The 20,740-nt window shown below is 45.7% G+C and overlaps 2 protein-coding genes across 5 annotated transcripts in view; both read left to right on the top strand.

The window, feature by feature from the left end:
* Positions 1-10,403, top strand: part of STK36 (serine/threonine kinase 36) — a 26,777-nt gene extending 16,374 nt beyond the window's left edge. For 3 of the 4 annotated variants that reach the window (XM_027513498.1, XM_027513483.1, XM_027513493.1), the window contains exons 14-27: positions 226-331; positions 1,809-1,959; positions 2,423-2,550; positions 3,396-3,500; positions 3,857-3,955; positions 4,043-4,131; positions 4,376-4,439; positions 4,624-4,734; positions 5,928-6,002; positions 6,440-6,614; positions 6,873-7,020; positions 7,208-7,355; positions 7,893-8,639; positions 10,047-10,403. In XM_027513498.1, coding sequence (XP_027369299.1) covers positions 226-331; positions 1,809-1,959; positions 2,423-2,550; positions 3,396-3,500; positions 3,857-3,955; positions 4,043-4,131; positions 4,376-4,439; positions 4,624-4,734; positions 5,928-6,002; positions 6,440-6,614; positions 6,873-7,020; positions 7,208-7,355; positions 7,893-8,639; positions 10,047-10,190 — 2,290 coding nt within the window. In that variant the 3' untranslated portion in view covers positions 10,191-10,403. Of the gene's footprint in view, positions 1-225; positions 332-1,808; positions 1,960-2,422; positions 2,551-3,395; positions 3,501-3,856; positions 3,956-4,042; positions 4,132-4,375; positions 4,440-4,623; positions 4,735-5,927; positions 6,003-6,439; positions 6,615-6,872; positions 7,021-7,207; positions 8,640-10,046 lie in introns of all 4 variants that reach the window. The other variant, XR_003506149.1, reaches the window with a different exon arrangement.
* A 9,951-nt stretch (positions 10,404-20,354) lies between these two features.
* The window catches only part of TTLL4 (tubulin tyrosine ligase like 4), a 36,728-nt gene continuing 36,342 nt past the window's right edge, over positions 20,355-20,740 (top strand). The window contains exon 1 of the mRNA XM_027513559.1: positions 20,355-20,608. The gene's annotated coding sequence lies outside the window, so the exon portion shown is untranslated. The remainder of the gene's footprint in view (positions 20,609-20,740) is intronic.

Genomic DNA, 20,740 nt, shown 5'->3' on the forward strand with positions numbered 1-20,740 from the left:
ACACTGAATGGAAGGCTCAGGGTGGGAATAAACTAGAGAAAATGGCAGAGAAGAGGCCTGGAGGTGTGTATGTGAGACCCTGTGTGTATGTGTGAGGAGAGAGAGGGAGAGCGTTCTGATGTGTTCCTTTGCAGAGATTTTCCTACCCGCCGTGAACTGACCCATTCACCACATGTGGGCATTTAGTAGAGAGATGAGAAGAAACCAGGACTCATTTTTTCCCAGCCTACAGGTATTTCAGGAGGCCGCCAGCCTCTTTCTGGACCTGTTGGGGAAACTGCTGGCCCAACCAGATGACTCCGAGCAGGCTTTGCGGAGGGACATCCTTATGGTAATCTGCTCTCCCTTCCAGATTTCTATCTCTGTTTTTCCCCATATTCCTCCCATTCTGTTTCTCATGACTGTATAGAGTTAGATCAAGTAATACAACAAATGTCTGTTGCCTGCCAACTATGTGCTGTATACCATCTGAGTTAGAGAAAGTCTGTATCTTCAAGGGTCAGGGCTAGTCTAGTAGGATAAATGTGATAAAGGACAACAGTGTGAAAAGTACAGTAGAAGGACTTCCCTTGTGGTCCAGTGGCTAAGACTCCAGGAAACTAGATCCCACATGCTGCAATCAAGATGGTACAGCCAAATAAATATTAAAATAAAATGTATAAAAGTAATAAAGTAAATTAAAAACACTAGAACTTCATATAAAACACAGAAGCACCACTGAGGAAGACTCACACTACCTGGAGCGTCATAGGAAAAGTCTTTTTTTTTTTGTTTTTGGCTGCACCATACAGTATGCAGGATCTTAGTTCCCTAGCCAGGGATCAAGTCGGGACCCCCCTATAGGGGAAGTGTGGAGTCCTAACCAGTGGATCATCGGGGAAGTATGTAGGATCATAGAAGAAATCTTGAAGAAGGAAATCATCTCTGCTAGGATTTGAAGGACACCCAGAAGTTTGCCAGGTGGATGAGACAAGGAAGCAGGGAGGACATTCCAGGCAGAAACAGTAATGTATATTAAGGTGCAGAAGCAGTATGCAGTGTAACCTATTTTAGGGAACCACAAATAGAAGTAATTTCTTCTTGAATAGACTTACAGATCAGCTAGTATTCCCAACCTTGTTTGTCCTACAGACTAGCAACCTAGATGGGTCAACTCTGCATGTGAGGGACAGGAAGGGAGGATTGAAAGAGAAAATAGCTGAGTTCTGACTGGTCTCAGAAGAGACAGTTAAGAGAGGAACGTGTGCAAGGAAGGAAACAATTGTCTGTTTAGTTTCAGACTGGCAACTGGGAGCACAGATGTGGGCTGCAGTCCTACCTCCAGCTAGCAGTCCATTCAATCTCTTCTAGTCTGGGAGCCTGTCTTAACATCACTCATCCTTTCTGGTCAGGAAGCTGTTAATGTCTAACCTAAATTTTGGCCAGTAGTGACTCACATTATTGGTCAGCACTTTTCATATGTCACTGTGCAGTGAGTAGCATGGGGAGTTTGGAATAAATTCTGAAGACTGGGTTGGGAAGGACTCACGAATCCCCAGGAATTCTTATATTCGGGGTCCACGATATTACTTCGAGAAATATCATTTAGGAAGCAGCTGATCAAAATAGGATTGACACCTAAAAATCCTGTTCCCAAACATGAAGGCAATTTACTCTGCACTTTCTCTGTGAGGAATACTTAGAATTCAACAACTGGTCCCCCTGGGTTTTCCTCCTCCTTTCTCAGGTTCTCCGGGAATGCTTGCTCCTTACCCTGATTCCAGTCTGGTTTCTGATGTGCTAATGTGAACCCTGCCTGTCTCCCCTAGTGCTTTACTGTTCTGTGTGAAGCCATGGACGGGAATAGCTGGACCGTCTCCAAAGCCTTCTACTCCAGCCTGCTGACTACACATCGGGCTGTGTTGGACGGGCTCCTTTATGGCTTGACAGCTCCACAGCTCCCTTTCCATAGCCCCCCAGGTAACGGGAATGGGGAGGGGAGGTTCTCTTGACTGACTTGTCAGCAGGACCAGCACTGCTCTTTTTCCTGCCGGTTGCCTAGAATAATGTCTGGCATTTAGCGAGTGTTAAGTAACTATGATGGAGAAGGCGATGGCACCCCACTCTAGTACTCTTGCCTGGAAAATCCCAGGGACAGAGGAGCCTGGTAGGCTGCAGTCCATGGGATCGCAGAGTCGGACACGACTGAGCGACTTCACTTTCATTTTCATGCATTGTAGAAGGAAATGGCAACCCACTCCAGTGTTCTTGCCTGGACAATCCCAGGGATGGGGGAGCCTGGTGGGCTGCCATCTATGGGCTTGCACAGAGTCAGACACGACTGAAGCGACTTAGCAGCAGCAGCAAGTAACTATGAACTGAGAGAAAGAAGGGAGAATTTGAAACAACCCATGCCTTTCTGCATTCTTTGCCTTTTGCACAGGAGCCCCCCAGGTGAGCCAGCCGCTTCGGGAGCAGAGTGAGGATCTGCCTGGAGCCATTTCTTCAGTGCTGGCGGCCATGTGCACGGCTCCCGTGGGGCTGCCAGGCTGCTGGGAAGCCAAGGAGCAGGTCTAAGCTACAAATTTTTTTTCAATTTTTATTTTAAATTTTATTTATTTATTTATGGCTGCGCTGGGTCTTGGTTGCTGCATTCAAGCTTTCTCTAGTTTCAGAGAGTAGGGGCTACTCTCTAGTTGCAGCGAGTGGGCTTCTCATTATGGTAGCCTCTCTCGTTGCAGAGTAGAGGCTCTAGAGCGGAGGTTCAGTGATTGTGGTGCATGGGATTAGTTGCCCGGCTGCATGTGGGATCTTCCTGAGCCAGGGATCAAACCCGTGTCCCTTGCACTGGCAGGCAGATTTTCGACTACTGGATCACCTGGGAAGTCCTGAACTACAGTTATTTGTTCTTGTTGTCGCTGTTGCCAGAGTTGGGGAGGTTGGCCCCAGTGTCTCAGAAAAGCAGAAAAACAAGCTTCTCTGTCTGCCTTTACTCAGTACTTCCAGAAGCAGGTGCTAACGACTAGGTTTGGGCTACTTGTTGAACATGATGTAGCCAGAATCCCAGGGCCCTTGGCCAGCTGATTGAAGAGCTCCATGACAAACTGCCCATGTGGTGGGGTGGCTGATCCGAAGCCACCAGTGATGCTTGCTCAAGGGTTCAGGGTTCAGATTTCCCACTCCTTTTGGCCAGCAACACTTTCCTCTGTACCTGCCTGCAGTGGGACTTACCTAGGCCTTGTCTTTTGCTTTTCCAATGAGCATGAAGACTGGGGATAGAATGAGGTCTGAGGTTCCTGGTGAATCTGGGGAAGAGTGGCAAGCAAGGGGTTGAGAGTCCTGATTAGTTGGAGGTACGAGAGGAATAGGATTGGAATAAAGGGAATGGGATTGAGTCTTCAGGTATGTCTCCACAGATCGCTCAGCATCTGGCTGATCAGCTCACCAAAGACAGCAACCACCTGAGGTCATCCCTCATCTCTGCCCTGCAGCATCCCATCTTGTGCCTACCCCTTCTCAAGGTACTGCCTGCCCAGAACTCTTGGCCCCTCAGATTTCTTTTTCATTTCCAGGAATGAGAAAGAGAGAGAACGAGACACTGAGAGAAACAGAGAGAGATGAGAGACATCCCCCCCTGTTGCCCTCCCATAGAGGAGGACCCCTTTCTGCTTTTAAATCAGTTCAGCTGAGATAGCCCAGCTGTCAGCCAGTCCTCACTAGAACTGAGACATGTCTGCATCTCAGTCTCTCAGCAAGAGGTGGACATGGCCTGAATTTCTCTGACACCCCTAGATCTGTCAAGAGGCTAGCCTGCTTTCAGCTGAGCCTTCCAGTCTAGGACCTGCCTCCCTGACCAACTGCTTCCCACACCCCTTAGGTTCTCTACTCCTGCTGCCATGTTAGTGAGCGCTTATGCCATCTTCTTGGGCAAGAACCCCTGGCCTTGGAGTCACTGTTGAACTTGGCCCAGGGCAAGGTAGGCCAGTGGCACAAGTGGGCATCTCTTAGGGGGTCCCACCATCTCAATCAGAGGACACTCTGATGCCTTGGGTTTCCTTTATAGGTAAAGGTAGTAGATAGGGAAGAGTCTACTGAAGTGACTCTCTACCTCCTCTCCCTTCTTGTCCTGCGCCTCCAAGATCTGCCTTGTGGGTGAGTCATAAAGTAGGGTCACCCTGACATGGATTATGGGGAGTGACACCATACAGCCTGTCCTTGGGAGGGACTAGGACAGAGTGAAGGTTTCTCTGCAAAGAAGAGACCTAGATTCCCATGAACTCTGTGCCCTGGAGGTGGACATGCAGCTTTGGTGGAAAGCGCCATCCAAGGGAGAGGGCAGGTCACTCAGCAGCCTCCTTTCACACGGCTGCATCCCTGATGTATCTCCTTATTCCAGAATGGAGAAGCTAGGCAGTGAGATTGCTACCATCTTTACGCATTCGCACGTCGTCTCTCTTGTGGTGAGTTCTCAGCGTTCATCTTCCTCGCCTTTTCACCCTATCATCCCACCTTCTGGGAGCGGGAGAGTTGTTTCCTAATGTGCAGCTGTTTGTGAGGCATTCTTCTGGAGACAGACACCCTCTCCACCTGTCCTGAGTACCATTCAGATTGGGACATTCCTCCTCCTCATCTGACTCTCCACAGAGTGCGGCGGCCTGTCTGTTGGGGCAGCTTGGTCAGCAAGGGGTGACTTTTGACCTGCAGCCTGGGGAGTGGATCGCTGCAGCCACACATGCCCTGTCTGCCCCTGCAGAGGTGAGTCCTCCCAGCGCTGAATGCAGAGATGTGCTTTCTCTGAGTCAGATAAGGTCTGTGTTCAGGGAGAAAAGTCTGAAGTTCCAGTAAGCCTGGAGGGAATCCAGGAGTCTTTCCTGTCCTGTCCTTCTGCCCTCGGATAATATAGGTCCCTCTGAGCCCCAACTGTCAGGGCTTTAGATTTATTGTTAACACACAGGACCTCTGAAGGGGGAGGAAGAGGCATCGTCTTTCTCCTTCCTTCCCTCCCTCTTGCTCTCTCTCTCAGGCTCTGGCCCTTGCCTCCTGAAGGATCTCTACTCTCTAGTGTTCTTCCCTGATGCCAAAGTGAGCTTTCTTAAAGGAAAACCTGCCTATTGCTCAACCAGTCATTATTTCACACATAAATATGTGCTGAGTACCAGGCACTAGTCTTACCTATATGGATGGAGCTTGTGTAGGTCCTCAGTAGCTTCCCACGGAGTTTCTGGGTTAATGTCCACATTTGCTAGCAGGCCACACAGAGCTCATCCGTTACCCCTGGGCTCTCTAATCCTCCTCTACCCAAGAGTTCACATTTCAAAAATTCACTGTGGCCTTTCATGACCTGTCTTTTATATAAGCTGTGCCTTCTTCCTTCCTTGTCTGCCTTTGAATCCCATCCGTTTCCTACCTCTAAGGGCAAAGTTAGCATCTCAGCTATCCCTCCTCCCTCTCCACAGCCCCTACCTCACAGCCTCTTATTCAGTAAGTGTCTTCCTAAACTGTAGTTGTTTGTGTGGCTGGTTACCCTACCAAACTGCGTGTCTTTAGGACAGAGATAGTTGTTGAATGAATAGGCAGGAACCAAGACACACAGTGATAAAGAATCTGCCTGCCATTGCAGGAGCTGCAGGAGATGTGGGTTTGATCCCTGGGTCAGGAAGATCCCCTGGAGGAGGAAATGGCAACCCACTCCAGTATTCTTGCCTGGAAAATTCTATGGACAGAGGAGTCTGGCAGACTGCAGTCTATGGGGTCACAAAGAGTCGGACACAATTGAGCACGCTGTGCATCCATCCATCCATCCAAGACTCCTAAGTCCAGAAGAACTCTCCCCACTACTCTGGGCCGAAGAAGAGCTCCTTCTGCCTGACTTGGAGTGGGCTGTGCAGGTCTGTGCGGTCAGCTCGCCCCTCTCAGGGATCTGCTGTCTTCCTGACTCTCTCTACCAGGTCCGGCTGACTCCACCTGGTGGCTGTGGATTCTATGATGGCCTCCTCATCCTTCTGCTGCAGCTCCTTACCCAGGTACAGCTGCATCCCAGGATGCGTGGGAACTAAGGAGAGAGAAACTGGGCGCTTTGGGGGGCCGCTGGCCAAGAGGAAGGAAGAAACCACACAGTCACCTCCCCTCTCAGAGTACCAGTGATGGCCTTAGATTGGGCCCATGTGCACCAGTACAGACCCTTTAAGGGGAACCATTCAGCTGCATCCCTTAGGATTCAGTGGAAAGAAAGCTGTAATTGCCTGGTTTCCAGTAAGCGTACACATGGGTTGAGAGGTCAGGGAGGTTAAGATGTGATAAGAGAGGAAACTGAGACAACAGGGAAATCTTAGGTGGAAAAACAGGAAGAATTGTTTCTGGGACTCCCCTTCCTCATAGATCAGGAAGAAGAGTGAAAAAAAGGCATTTTTGACTCCTGACTTGGACCTCCCCCTTCTCCCCTTCTCAATTTTGGCTTTAGCAGGGGAAGGGTAATCCGATAAGGGACATGGCCAGCTCAGAAATGTGGACCGTCCTGTGGCACCGCTTCTTCATGGCTCTGAGGCTCCCCGAGGAGGCATCTACACAGGAAGAGGAGGTGTCGCTGTCCAGCCCACAAAGCCCAGAGCCAGACTGGACGCTGATCTCACCCCAAGGTATCTCACTTCCGACAGCGTGGCTCCTTTTGTCGGGCCAGTGTACTGATCCGTCTTCAAGAGGAAACAGCCTGGAACTGGGTTGGCCCATGGAGAGGGCTACTAGTGCTGCTGTCTTGGGAGGGGATGGCAGAGTCTGTGTGGGAGCTGCTGTAGGATGGGGACGGGATCAGGGAACAGGTGGTGCCCCTGAGAACCATGGGGATGCATCTAGGCCTCTTGCCTGCTCCACTGGGTCTCTACTGTTGGTGTTTCCAGGCATGGCAGCCCTGTTGAGCTTGGCCATGGCCACCTTTACCCAGGAGCCCCAGTTATGCCTGAGTCACCTGTCTCAGCGTGGAAGTATCCTCATGTCCACCCTGAAGCATCTGCTTTCGCCCAGCTTCCTGCATCACCTGGGCCAGGCGTGAGTTGAAAATTTCAATTCTATTATGGATGGGATGGACGGGGGGCAGGCAGGAGAGAAAGAGCTGACAGCTTGAGCTGTGAGGCAAGAAATGTGATTACTGAGGTTAGGGAAGGAGGGTTGGGGGAAGAATATGGAAGGCTGGGTGAGCCAGACCGAGTCCATCCTTCCACGCTGCCCTCCTTAGGCCACAAGGGTCTGAGTTTCTCCCCGTCGTGGTGCTCTCTGTCTGCCAGCTCCTCTGCTTCCCTTTTGCCCTGGATGTGGATGCTGACCTCCTTGAAGGTGTCTTGGCTGACCTCACAGACTCAGAAGTCACCGCCCACCTACTGCAGGTACCAGGGAAGCCACCCAGGCAGGAAGGTGGTCAACCTTGTGTCACATTCACTTCTTGACAGCTGTAGGGCTCTCCCAGGTCCCTGGAGGCATATAGCATCTGAGACTGGAGTGGAGGAAGCATGCAAGCCTGAACAGAGGCCTGTGGTGGGAGCTTGGGCTGGTGACTCCTCTCTCCATCAGTCCCTTGTCTGGATTCTCTTGATTCTCTCATCCTGGTCTGGGCCCTGAAGACGCTGCTCCTAAGCCAGGAATCGCTTCTCTGGCGATTGTTGGCACTAAACAGTGAGTGAGTCTCTGAAGGCAGAGAGACCAAGGCCTTGCAGACCGCGGCCTGGCCTTGGGAAGGACACGTTCTCCCAGGCGCCAGGTTGTGTGTGTCTCGCGTGCGGTGCTGTGGTCAGGTCTTCCAGGCCCCTGTGGTGTTCTCTGCAGAACTTGGCTTCTTTCCCAGGTTTTGGGCTCCTTGTTATTTCTCAGCAGTGCATTCTCCCTCTCCCTGAACTGTTTTGCCCGCACCCCTCCCCCTTCTTCAGGTCTGCTGCCACCATCTCCCACTGACACAAGTCGAGCTGCCCATCAGTCTCCTCACACGCCTGGCTCTCTCGGATCCCGCTTTTCTCAACCAGTTTGTGAACACAGTGGTTGCCTCCCCTAGAACCACTGTCTCATTCCTGTCCACTGCCCTCCTGGGTGACCAGCCTCTGCTGACATCTGACCTTCTCTCCCTCCTGGCCCACACTGCCCGGTTACTGTCTCCTAGCCATTTGTCTTTTATCCATGAACTCCTGGCTGGCTCCGATGAATCCTATCGGCCCCTGCGCAGCCTCCTGAGCCACCCAGAGACTTCTGTGCGAGCCCGTACTTACGGGCTCCTGGGACACTTGCTCCAACACAGCATGGCCCTGCGTGGGGCCCTGCAGAGCCAGGCAGGACTGCTCAACCTTCTGCTGCTGGGGCTCGGAGACAAGGACCCTGCTGTGCGCCGTGGAGCCAGCTTCGCTGTAGGCAACGCAGCCTACCAAGCTGGTCCCCTGGGACCTGCCCTGGCAGCCGCAGTACCTGGTATGACCCAGTTGCTTGAAGATCCTCAGGCTGGTATCCGGCGCAATGCCGTATCAGCTCTGGGCAACCTGGGGCCTGAGGGTCTGGGGGAGGAGCTGCTACAGTGCCAAGTGCCCCAGCGGCTCCTGGAGATGGCGTGTGGAGACCCCCAGCCAAATGTGAAGGAAGCCGCCCTCGTTGCTCTCCGCAGCCTCCGACAGGAGCCCTGCATCCATCAGGTACATCCCAGGGGACGTGTGAATCATCATGACAGGGCTGTTTTCAACATTTTTTCTGAGATAGTCTAAGGAATTGGGACATCTGGAAACCCAAGCTGCCTCCTTCTCTGGGAGCAGGAAACTCAGGGGGCATGACTTGGACATGAGTTTTTCACCTAATATCTCCCACCTGGAGATGGGAAGGGGCCTGAAGAGGGCTCCACTGGGCTTGGAAATGCCTGGGTTGTCAAGGAGCAGTGTTACTTTCTTCTGGAGGCTGTGCAGGAGAGGGGGAGGGAAGACTAGAGGTGCTGAGGCAGAGAGTCATTTTTTTCTGAGGGCCATGAAGATGCTACCTTTTCTAGCGCTTACCATATGAAAAGTACCATGCTTAGCATTTTAGCTGCATTATCTGGTTTAAGCTATGCTTCTCACTTGGCAGGCAATGAAACTGAGGCACAAAGAATTTAATCACTTGTCCCAGTCACACAGCTAACATGTGGGATTGGACTTTTGAACTCGAGAGTCTGAGTCAGAGCCCATGTTCTTTTTGGTCATGCCATTTGGGATACCAGATCTTAGTTCCCTTCCTGATTGAACTCGTGGCTCCTGAAGTAGAAGCTTGAACTCTTAACCAGGAGCCCATGTCCCTAGAGCCCATGCTCTTAAGCACTGCTTTATTCTGTTGTTGTTGTTTTTTTTGCTCAATTTTCAGTATATAAACAGCCCAATTGAAAAGCACACATCTACCTAGGATAAAGTTGTGTGCTGTGAGTGCTTAGTCGCTCAGTCGTGTCCGACTCTTGAGACCCCATGGATTGTTGCCCTCCAGGCTCCTCTATCCATGTAGATTCTCCAGGCAAGAATACTGGAGTGGGTTGCCATGCCCTTCTCCAGGGGATTTTCCCAACCCAGAGATTGAACCCAGGTCTTCCACATTGTAGGCAGATTCTTTACTGTCTGAACCACCAGGGAAGCCCATGATAAAGCTAAACCCCCAAATTATAATAGCTCCATGTGGTGGCATTGGGCAGTTCTTGCAGAAGAGAAGTTTTGATAGGATGGTGATGATATACACTACAGAATTTTCTGTAGTCTGTGTGGGGAAATAATAAAAGGGATTTTTGGTGGTAATTCACACTGGTCTAGATCCACGGTAGGGAGTCTCACCTTCTGGCTGCTGCATTTATTATCTCTTCCTGGGGACAAGTTCATGGGTCCTTTGGTGCCTTGGTTTCATGGTCTGTGACCAAAGAGAACGGAAGTAGTCTGGTCCTAGTGGTTCCTGTCTCCAAAATCTTTCTTTTCCCACATAATCTGAGTCCCCGAGAGCTCATATTCTTTTGCTTTCTTTTCTAGACTGGGAATTGCTTGGCCAAACGAGAGTACTCTGCATGTCGTGTTTTGTCATCTCTCTCTGTCCCACAGGTGCTGGTGTCCCTGGGCGCCAGTGAGAAATTAGCCTTGCTCTCTCTGGGGAATCAGTTACTGCCACACAGCAGTCCCAGGCCTGCCTCTGCCAAACACTGCAGGAAACTCATCCACCTCCTGAGGCCAACACACAGCACATGACCCCAGCTTCCTGGGGTCCAACCTTTGTTGCCCTGCTGTTGCCAACACTTCCTTCTACTCAACAAGCCACCTACTAAAGAGACTGAAACAGATAAGCCGCCAATCTGCTGATTTGAGAACGAGAACCTAGAAGAGATTTATGTATAAAGCTCCTCCTTTCCCCCAGATTCAGGATGATTTTAACCAGTAAACTTCATGATTGTTGGTGCCAGAGGAGATGTGTTTCTTCTCTACATCAAAGAGTCTTTTCTCCAATAATGTGCCTTTAAACCCCAGGGGCATGCTTCCAGGACATCTTCTGCCTGAGAGGTTTTCTTCCTTTCTGGAGCTCCTGAAATTTTCCCAGCAGGTTCTTTTATTTAGACCTTATTTTCATTGCCCATTGTCTATATTTATATTTTGGCAAAAATAACATATTTTCTAGAGACCACCATAATTTCTTCCTATCCAGATTATTTCATTTCAATTCAACATATTTATTTGTTTTTTAATTTATGTTTAATATTTATTTATTTTTAATTTATTTATTTGGTTGTGTCGGGTCTTGGTTGTGGCACACAGGATCTTTTTTGGGGGATGCGCAGGTTTCTCTAGTTGTGGGGCGTGTGGGCTCAGTAGTTGGAGTGAGCCAGCTCAGTTGCCCCAATGCATGTGGGGTCCCAGTTCCCCAACCAGGGACTGAATTCATGTTCTTTGCATTGGAAGGTGGATTCTTAACCACTGGACCACCAGGGAAGTCCCTAAATTTATTTTTTTATTGAAATATAGTTGAATTACCATGCTGTGTTAATTACTGCTGTATAGCAAAGTGACTCAGTTATATATATATATATATATTCTTTTGCTGGGAAAGATTGAGGGCAGGGGGAGAAGGGGGCAACTGAGTATGAGATGGTTGGATGGCATCACTGACTCAATGGATACGAGTTTGAGCAAACTCCAGGAGATAGTGAAGGACCAGGAAGTTTGGCATGCTGCAGTCCATGGGGTCACAAAGAGTTGGAGACGACTGAACAACAGTTCTTTTTCATATTCTTTTCCATTATGGTTTATCACAGGATATTGAAGATAGTTGACTGTGCTATATAGTGAGACCTTTTTGTTTATCCATTCTGTATATACAGTTTGCATCTGTTAAACCCAAACTCCCAATCCAACCCTGTCTCATGCCCCTCCCCACTTGGCGACCACCAGTCTGTTTTCTACAACATATATTTATTGAGTCCTTTCTATATGCCAGATACTACTCTTGGCATTGGAGGTAAAGCAGTGCTTGTTTGTCAGAGACTTTCTATTCTGGTCAGGGAGATTGAGAGCTTATTAAAATAAATGAATTGTTTAGTATGTAGGAATGTGATAAAAGCTCCAGAGAAAAGTAAAGCAGGAAGAAGGGGATGAGGAGAGCTGAGTTGGATAGCCGGGGTAGGCCTTTCTTAGAAGGTGACGTTTGAATAAAAACATTTGAACGAAGCAATACAGCTCTCTCAGGGGAACGACTATGCAGGGAGAATGGTCTTCAAAGGCCCTGAGATGGAAGCATGCCTGGAGTGCTGGAGGAGCTGCGAGGAAGCCATGTTGGATGAAAGACGTGTAGGAGGGGGAGAATCGTAGGAGATGAGGACAGGAAGGTAATGGGGACCAGATGGAGGCCTTGCAGACCTACTTTACACAGAGCAGGGATCTATTAGAGAGTTTGATCAGAGGAGTTCTAAGATCTACCTTATGTTCTAGAAGATTGCCCTTCATTCTGGTGTTGTGAATGGACAGGGGAATGGGGAGGATGGGAAGTAGGGGGAGTATTTAGGAGGCTTTGTAATACTCCTCATGCGAGATAATGGTGTCCTGGACTGGGGTGGTGCCAATGGAATGGTAAAAAGTAGCCAGATTTTGAATATATTATGAACATGGAGAAAATAAGTTTTCTGGACTGATTGGATGTGAGAACGTAACAAAAGAAAGCAGTCAAGAATGACTTTTTGGCCTGAAAAGTTGGAAGGATGGAATTCCTGTTAAATGGGGAAGGCCATTAGTGGAGTGGTAATGGGTAGGGAAACTCGAGTTTAATTTTGAACATATTATGTCTATTAGTTGGAAACTTTCAAAGGTACACACAAAAAGATTAGTTCAGTGAATGCCATCAACACTTCACTAGCTACCTTATCCTTGTATTACTTGAGTATTTTAAAACAAATCCTGGACAACATATAATGCTATCCATGAGTACTTTGAGTACTTTTATCTCTAACAAATTAAAACTTCTGGGTTTTTGGTTTTATCAAAACCATAGTACTTCCCTAAGACCTGTCTACATTAAGACAAATATGTAAACAATATTGTGTCTTTAAATCTGGATATTTTTTTCCTAAAAGATAAACAAAGGGGAAATTACCTTGTAAAAGAATTGTCTTTTCCAAATAATTTGTTAAATACTAGCTTGAAATATCTTGCTTATCTGATACATAAACAATTTAATGTAGAGAAATCACATTTACATCAAAACTTTCTAGGCTATGTATTGCATCAAACAACAATCAGTTTAGAGGAAGCATAATAAGAAAATATGTTCCCATCCCTGTGAGTTTATAGTCTAGAGGATTAGAAATATGTAAACAGTTTTACACCCAGCAGTTATCACAGTGCTGAGGGGATTTGGGGTGAAGTCCGAGTGGTGCCTGGGATTTAGAGAATGTCTGGAAGGCTTGAGGATTTGTGCTTCTTTTACATGCATACATGAAGGAAATGGCAACCCACTCCAGTATTCTTACCTGGAGAATCCCATGGACAGAGGAGCCTTGTGGGCTATGTCCATAGGGTCACAAAGAGTCTGACATGACTGAAGCAACTGAGCATACATGCATACAAGGGTGTATGTATTTAAACTTTTGGGGAGGGGAGAAGTAGACTAAAGTTTTCAAACACAAAAAAGTAGAATGGCAGATGAAACACCCATGTCCTGATCTCACAAATTCAGTCACCATCAACATTTTGTCACACTGGTTCTACCTGTTCCATTTTAAATTTTGTTACTGCTATCTGTTGTCATTGGGTCGCTGAGTCGTGTCTGATTCTTTGTGACCCCACGAAGCACACCAGGCTTACCTGTCCTTCACTATCTCCCAGAGTTTGCTCAAATTCATGTCCATTGAGTTGGTGATACCATCTGACCATCTCATCCTTTGTCACCCCCTTCCTCTCCTGCCTTCAATCTTTCCCAGCATCAGGACCTTTTCCAGTGAGTCAGCTCGTCACATCAGGTAGCCAAAGTATTGGAGTTTCACCTTCAACATCAGTCCTTCCAGGGAATATTCAGAGTTGATTTCCTTTAGGATTGACTGGTTTGATCTCTTTGCTGTCCAAGGGACTCTCAAGAGTCTTCTCCAGCACCACAATTCAAAAACATCAATTCTTTGGTGCTCAGCCTTCTTTATTGTTATTGCTATAGTTTTAAATTATTTTTTGGAAATAATAAGGACAGTGTGAAGAATTCCCATACACCCTTCACCCAGATTCACGAATTCTTAACATTTTGCCACAATTGGTTTTATCATATTTTTCTGAACCATATGAGGCTAAGCTGTAAATACCATGCTCTTTTACTGTTAGAAAACTTGCATTTCGGGGACTTCCCTGGCAGCCCAGGGGTTAAGACTCTGCAGTTCCAGTGCAGGGAGCACAGGCTTGATCCCTGGTTGGGGAACTTCCCTGCATGCCATGCAGTGCAGCCCCCCAAGACTTGTATTTCTTAAGATCAAGGATATTTACTTATATAATCACAGTATAAGAAATTCAACATTGATATAATGCTATTTAACCTACAGCCATCATATCCCAGTTGTTCCAATAATGTTCTTTTTTTAATTTTATTATTATTTTTTTTTACATGTGTTCCCCATCCTGAACCCTCCTCCCTCCTCCCTCCCCATACCATCCCTCTGGGTCGTCTCAGTGCACCAGTCCCAAGCATCCAGCATCGTGCATTGAACCTGGACTGGCATCTCATTTCATACATGACATTTCACATGTTTCAATGCCATTTTCCCAAATCTTCCCACCCTCTCCCTCTCCCACAGAGTCCATAAGACTGTTCTATACATCAGTGTCTCTTTTGCTGTCTCGTATACAGGGTTATCGTTACCATCTTTCTAAATTCCATATATATGCGTTAGTATACTGTATTGGTGTTTTTCCTTCTGGCTTACTTCACTCTGTATAATAGGCTCCAGTTTTATCCACCTCATTAGAACTGATTCAAATGTATTCTTTTTAATGGCTGAGTAATACTCCATTGTGTATATGTACCACAGCTTTCTTATCCATTCATCTGCGGATGGACATCTAGGTTGCTTCCATGTCCTGGCTATTATAAACAGTGCTGTGATGAACATTGGGGTACACGTGTCTCTTTCCCTTCTGGTTTCCTCAGTGTGTATGCCCAGCAGTGGGATTGCTGGATCATAAGGCAGTTCTATTTCCAGTTTTTTAAGGAATCTCCACACTGTTCTCCATAGTGGCTGTACTAGTTTGCATTCCCACCAACAGTGTAAGAGGGTTCCCTTTTCTCCACACCCTCTCCAGCATTTATTATTTGTAGACTTTTGGATCGCAGCCATTCTGACTGGTGTGAAATGGTACCTCATAGTGGTTTTGATTTGCATTTCTCTGATAATGAGTGATGTTGAGCATCTTTTCATGTGTTTGTTAGCCATCTGTATGTCTTCTTTGGAGAAATGTCTATTTAGATCTTTGGCCCATTTTTTGATTGGGTCATTTATTTTTCTGGAGTTGAGCTGTAGGAGTTGCTTGTATATTTTTGAGATTAGTTGTTTGTCGGTTGCTTCATTTGCTATTATTTTCTCCCATTCTGAAGGCTGTCTTTTCACCTTGCTAATAGTTTCCTTTGATGTGCAGAAGCTTTTAAGTTTAATTAGGTCCCATTTGTTTATTTTTGCTTTTATTTCCAATATTCTGGGAGGTGGATCATAGAGGATCCTGCTGTGATGTATGTCAGAGAGTGTTTTGCCTATGTTCTCCTCTAGGAGTTTTATAGTTTCTGGTCTTACGTTGAGATCTTTAATCCATTTTGAGTTTATTTTTGTATATGGTGTTAGCAAGTGTTCTAGTTTCATTCTTTTACAAGTGGTTGACCAGATTTCCCAGCACCACTTGTTAAAGAGATTGTCTTTAATCCATTGTATATTCTTGCCTCCTTTGTCAAAGATAAGGTGTCCATATGAGCGTGGATTTATCTCTCGGCTTTCTATTTTGTTCCATTGATCTATATTTCTGTCTTTGTGCCAGTACCATACTGTCTTGATAACTGTGGCTTTGTAGTAGAGCCTGAAGTCAGGTAGGTTGATTCCTCCAGTTCCATTTTTCTTTCTCAAGATCGCTTTGGCTATTCGAGGTTTTTTGTACTTCCATACAAATTGTGAAATTATTTGTTCTAGCTCTGTGAAGAATACTGTTGGTAGCTTGATAGGGATTGCATTGAATCTATAAATTGCTTTGGGTAGTATACTCATTTTCACTATATTGATTCTTCCAATCCATGAACATGGTATATTTCCCCATCTATTAGTGTCCTCTTTGATTTCTTTCACCAGTGTTTTATAGTTTTCTATATATAGGTCTTTAGTTTCTTTAGGTAGATATATTCCTAAGTATTTTATTCTTTTCGTTGCAATGGTGAATGGAATTGTTTCCTTAATTTCTCTTTCTGTTTTCTCATTATTAGTGTATAGAAATGCAAGATATTTCTGTGTGTTGATTTTATATCCTGCAACTTTACTATAATCATTGATTAGTTCTAGTAATTTTCTGGTGGAGTCTTTAGGGTTTTCTATGTAGAGGATCATGTCATCTGCAAATAGTGAGAGTTTTACTTCTTCTTTTCCAATTTGGATTCCTTTTATTTCTTTTTCTGCTCTGATTGCTGTGGCCAAAACTTCCAAAACTATGTTGAATAGTAATGGTGAAAGTGGGCACCCTTGTCTTGTTCCTGACTTTAGAGGAAATGCTTTCAATTTTTCACCATTGAGGATAATGTTTGCTGTGGGTTTGTCATATATAGCTTTTATTATGTTGAGGTATGTTCCTTCTATTCCTGCTTTCTGGAGAGTTTTTATCATAAATGGGTGTTGAATTTTGTCAAAGGCTTTCTCTGCATCTATTGAGATAATCATATGGTTTTTGTTTTTCAATTTGTTAATGTGGTGTATTACATTGATTGATTTGCGGATATTGAAGAATCCTTGCATCCCTGGGATAAAGCCCACTTGGTCATGGTGTATGATCTTTTTAATGTGTTGTTGGATTCTGATTGCTAGAATTTTGTTTAGGATTTTTGCATCTATGTTCATCAGTGATATTGGCCTGTAGTTTTCTTTATACCTGTTTTTCTCCTGGTCTAGGTTCTAACCCAAGATCATGCTTTGTGTTTGGTTATGAGATCTCTTTTGCCTCAAATCTAGAACCATTCCTCATTCCTTCCTTAATTTTATGATCGTGATTGATATTTTGAGTGTGTCTGATATTTCTTTGTAGTTTGTGTAAATCTGATGTTTGGGTGTATCTGATTTTCTGTATGTGTGATTTGATGCTGGTTATACATTTTTGGTAGAAACACTATGTAAGTGATGGTGTGTCCTCATAGTACAATGTATCCGGAGGCTGATGATATAACTTATTCCCATTATTGGTGAAGTTACATCTATGATTTGGTTAAGGTGGATGAGGCAAATTTCTATTGCTAGGTTTTTGGGGTTTTTTTTAGAATTATATATAAAGACTTTATATTTTAGAACAGTTTTAGATTTACAGAAAAATTGAGCAGATAGTACAAAGAGTTCATATATTATGCCTTGCCTCTATTATACACAATTTCCCCTATTATTAGCATCTTACATTATTTTGATATATTTGTTACAATTAGTGGAATCAACATTGATACACAGTCGACTCTTGAAAAACTTAGGGCTTGGGGGGCCATTACCCCCACACAGTTGAAAATCTGAGTATAATTTTATAGTCAGCCCTCCATACCTGAGGGTTCAACCAACTGTGTATTATCTAGTACTGTAGTATGTATTTACTGAAAAAGATTCACGAATAAGTGAATTCATGTGGTTCAAACATTGTTTAAGGGTGAACTGTATTATCAACTAAAAACCTGCATTTTATTCAGAGTTCCTTAATTGTTACTTAGTGTCCTTTTTCTGTTCCAGGATCTCATTACACATCATTTAGTTGTTTCCTTGAGCTCCTCTGGCTATAAGAGTTTCTTTAGAAATATCTCATTTTTGATAACCTTGACAATTTTGAGAAGTACTGGTCAGGCATTTTGCAGGATGCTCTTCTATTGGAATTTGCCTGATGTTTCTCACGACTAGATTGGAGTTACGAGTTTTGGGGAGGAAAATCAAAAGCAAAATGCCATTTTCATCATCTATCAAGGGCATATACTATCTACATGATGTTGACCTTGATCACCTGGCTGAAGTGATGTTTGTCAGATTTTTCTACTGTTACTACTTTTGCCTTACGCTACCCCCCTTTTCATACTGTACTCTGAAAATAAGTCACTCTGCACAGCCCAAACTCAAGGAATGTGGGTTATTCTTCCCCACCTTTAGGGCTGAATATCTACATTTTTTCTTTTAATTTTTCTGCATAGGAGATTTGGCTCTTTATCACATTTGTGAATACATTCAACCATTTATTTACTTTAAAATTTTATTTATTTTTGGCTTCACTGGTTCTTCACTGCTGCATGCAGACGTTCTCTAGTTGCATTGAGTGGGTTTCCCATTGCGGTGGCTTCTCGTTGCAGGGCATGGGCTCTAGAGCACACGGGCTCAGCAGTTGTGGCACAAGGCCTTAGTTGCTCTGCGGCATGTGTGATCTTCCTGGACCAAGGATCAAACCCATGTCTCCTGCATTGGTAGGCAGATTCTTTACCATTGAGCCACCAGGGGAGTCCTCAACCATTTATTTATACCAGTGACTCATGGATATTTGTTTTATACTTTGGGTTATAAAAGCACTGTTACTTTAATTTTATTGCTCAAATTGTTCCAACTTTGGGCATTGGGAGTTCTTTCAGTTAGCTCCTGTTACATCTTCCCACCAGTCTGTTGTTTTGCTTTGTTCTGGTAATACTTTCTTTCTGGCACTGCCAGGTGCTTCCAGCTCATTTTGTGTATTTCCTGCCCTAGTCCTAGAATCAGCCATTTCTCGGAGGAGGCCTGGTTCCTGGTGTGCTTAACCGCTCAGTCATGTCCAACTCATTGAGACCCTATGGACTGTAGCCTGCCAGGCTCCTCTGTCAGTGGGATTTTCCAGGCCGTAATACTGGAGTAGGTTGCCATTATCTTCTCCAGGGAATCTTTCCAACCCAGGGATTGAACCCAGGTCTCCCATATTGCAGATGGATTCTTTACCACCAGGGAAGCCCTGGTTCCTGGTAATGGAGTGATATTAGAAACTAAGACCTGGGTGTTAGGTGTGCTCATTGCTACTCCAGTGTTTGCTGTAGTATTTTAAAGCACACACACACACACACACAAAAGCAACTCGTTGGCATCATGTCATTTAATACCTTAAAGTATCTGGTAAAAAATAAGGATATCTTCTTAAATAATGTCACAATATCCATCCTGTGGCTGCCAACACATTACCACAAATTTGGTGACTTAAAAGAACAAATTCTCTCGTGGTTCTAGAAGCCAGAATTTTGAAATCAGCCTGTCTGAAGAACCTCATTTCCTCAGAAGATTCTAAGGGAGAATCCATTCTTGTCTCTTCCACTTTATGGTGCCCCCAGACATTCTACTTTGCTCTGATCTCTACCTTCTTGGTCACAAGTCGCCTCTTCCTTTTTTCTGTGTCTTCTCTGTGTCTCTCCCATCTCTTTCTGCCTTACTAGGGATTCTTCTTATTGGATTTAGGGCCCACTCAGGTAATCCAGGAAAATTCCTTAATCCTTTCAAGACCATCTCAAAATCATTAATCACATATTTTGCCAAATAAGGTAATATTTACAGGTTCCTGGAAGTAAGGCAAGGATATATTGGGGGGAGGGGAGGTTGTCACCATTCAGTAAACTAACTTAAAAAACTTAATAATGATTTCTTAACGTTATCTATGTTCTTAATGTCCCCTGTTTATATTCAGATTTCTCTATTGTCTCAAAAGACAATTGCAGTTGGCTTATTTGAATCAGTATCTAAACAAGGTCCACTCATTGATGTGATTATGTCTCTTAAGTATCTTACAACATAGGAAACCTCACTCTTTTTTTATACTCTGAATTTGTTGAAGAAATAAGGTCATTCCTCTATACATTGGCCTACATTCTGGATTTGTCAGATGGCCTTCTTGTGACAGTTTCTCTTTATTTCCTGTAAACTGGAAGTTGGAGCCAAAAGCTTGATTAGATTCAGATTCAACTGATTTTTAGACAAAAATATACTACTTTCTAATGTTACTGTGTAATTCAAATTGCATCGCATCATGAGATATAATTTATAGCTAATCAGTGACTGTTGCCTGAATCAATTATTTATTAAGCATCTTTGCTGTGGCCCAGATTGTTTTCCTTAAATTAGTTTCATCTCTTATTGTTCCTATTATTTCTGTAGCAGACTATTTAGAAAAGCTCTTTTCGCCCTCCAGTTCTTCTGAGATCTCTGAATTCAGAAGAACCAGGGACGTCTGAGTCTGAGGGGGCACTATCTATCCTGCCTGGGGAGATAATTAATTGAGTCAGTGTTTGCTAATGTTCACACTTGAAGCTCAGAAAGCAGGTGACTGTAATTGGAGCCTGCTGCTTGGGTTGGGGTTAGGAGAAGGTAGGAAGAGCGAAGCATAGCGGATCTGGCGCTCTCTTCTTTCCTGGGGTCAAACGCAAAGGCTTTTAATTGGAAAGTACTACAAGAAAATTATTTAATGAACTCTGAGTTCTTTGGTTTTAGAGGAGCGAATTAAGGCACGGCCAAAGAAAGAGTCCATACGGGTTAGGTAGAATCAAAGTATAGAGGGTCCTGGCGTGCCGGAACGTAGCCTTTCAGGGCTTTAACCTCGAGACTACATCTCCCAGAATTCCGCTCTGCGAGTCCCACCCGCGTTAAAGTGGCTGCGCGTGCGCGAGCCCTGTGACCGCCGCCTTTCCAAGCTCCATTAGCCCCGAGATTCCGCGCGCCTGCCTCCCTCCCGCTGGGATCGCCCCTTCAGGCCCTCCGTGCGTCCGCTGGGGGCGCGCGCAGTGCGTGTCTGGTGGCAGCCGCGCTGGCGGCTGAGAGCGCGGGTCGCGTGGCCGTGCGTGGTTGCTAGGGGAGCCTGAGGCCGCCAGCTCGCCCGCAGGCCGAGGGAGGAAGCAGCGCGGAGCCGGCGCCCAGCCGCGGCGAAGCTGAGTCCGCTGGGTGAGTGTGGCCGCGGAGCTGGGGCAACGACCCTCTGCCGGCTCGACTCTCTCTCCCCTTCTTCTGCCCCGGGCCTTTTGACGCGGCCTCCAGCCCTCTGGCTGCTCCTGCCCAGCCCTGCTTCCTGCCAGC

Source organism: Bos indicus x Bos taurus, chromosome 2 (genome assembly GCF_003369695.1).
Source record: "Bos indicus x Bos taurus breed Angus x Brahman F1 hybrid chromosome 2, Bos_hybrid_MaternalHap_v2.0, whole genome shotgun sequence".
Classification (NCBI taxonomy): Eukaryota; Metazoa; Chordata; class Mammalia; order Artiodactyla; family Bovidae; genus Bos; species Bos indicus x Bos taurus.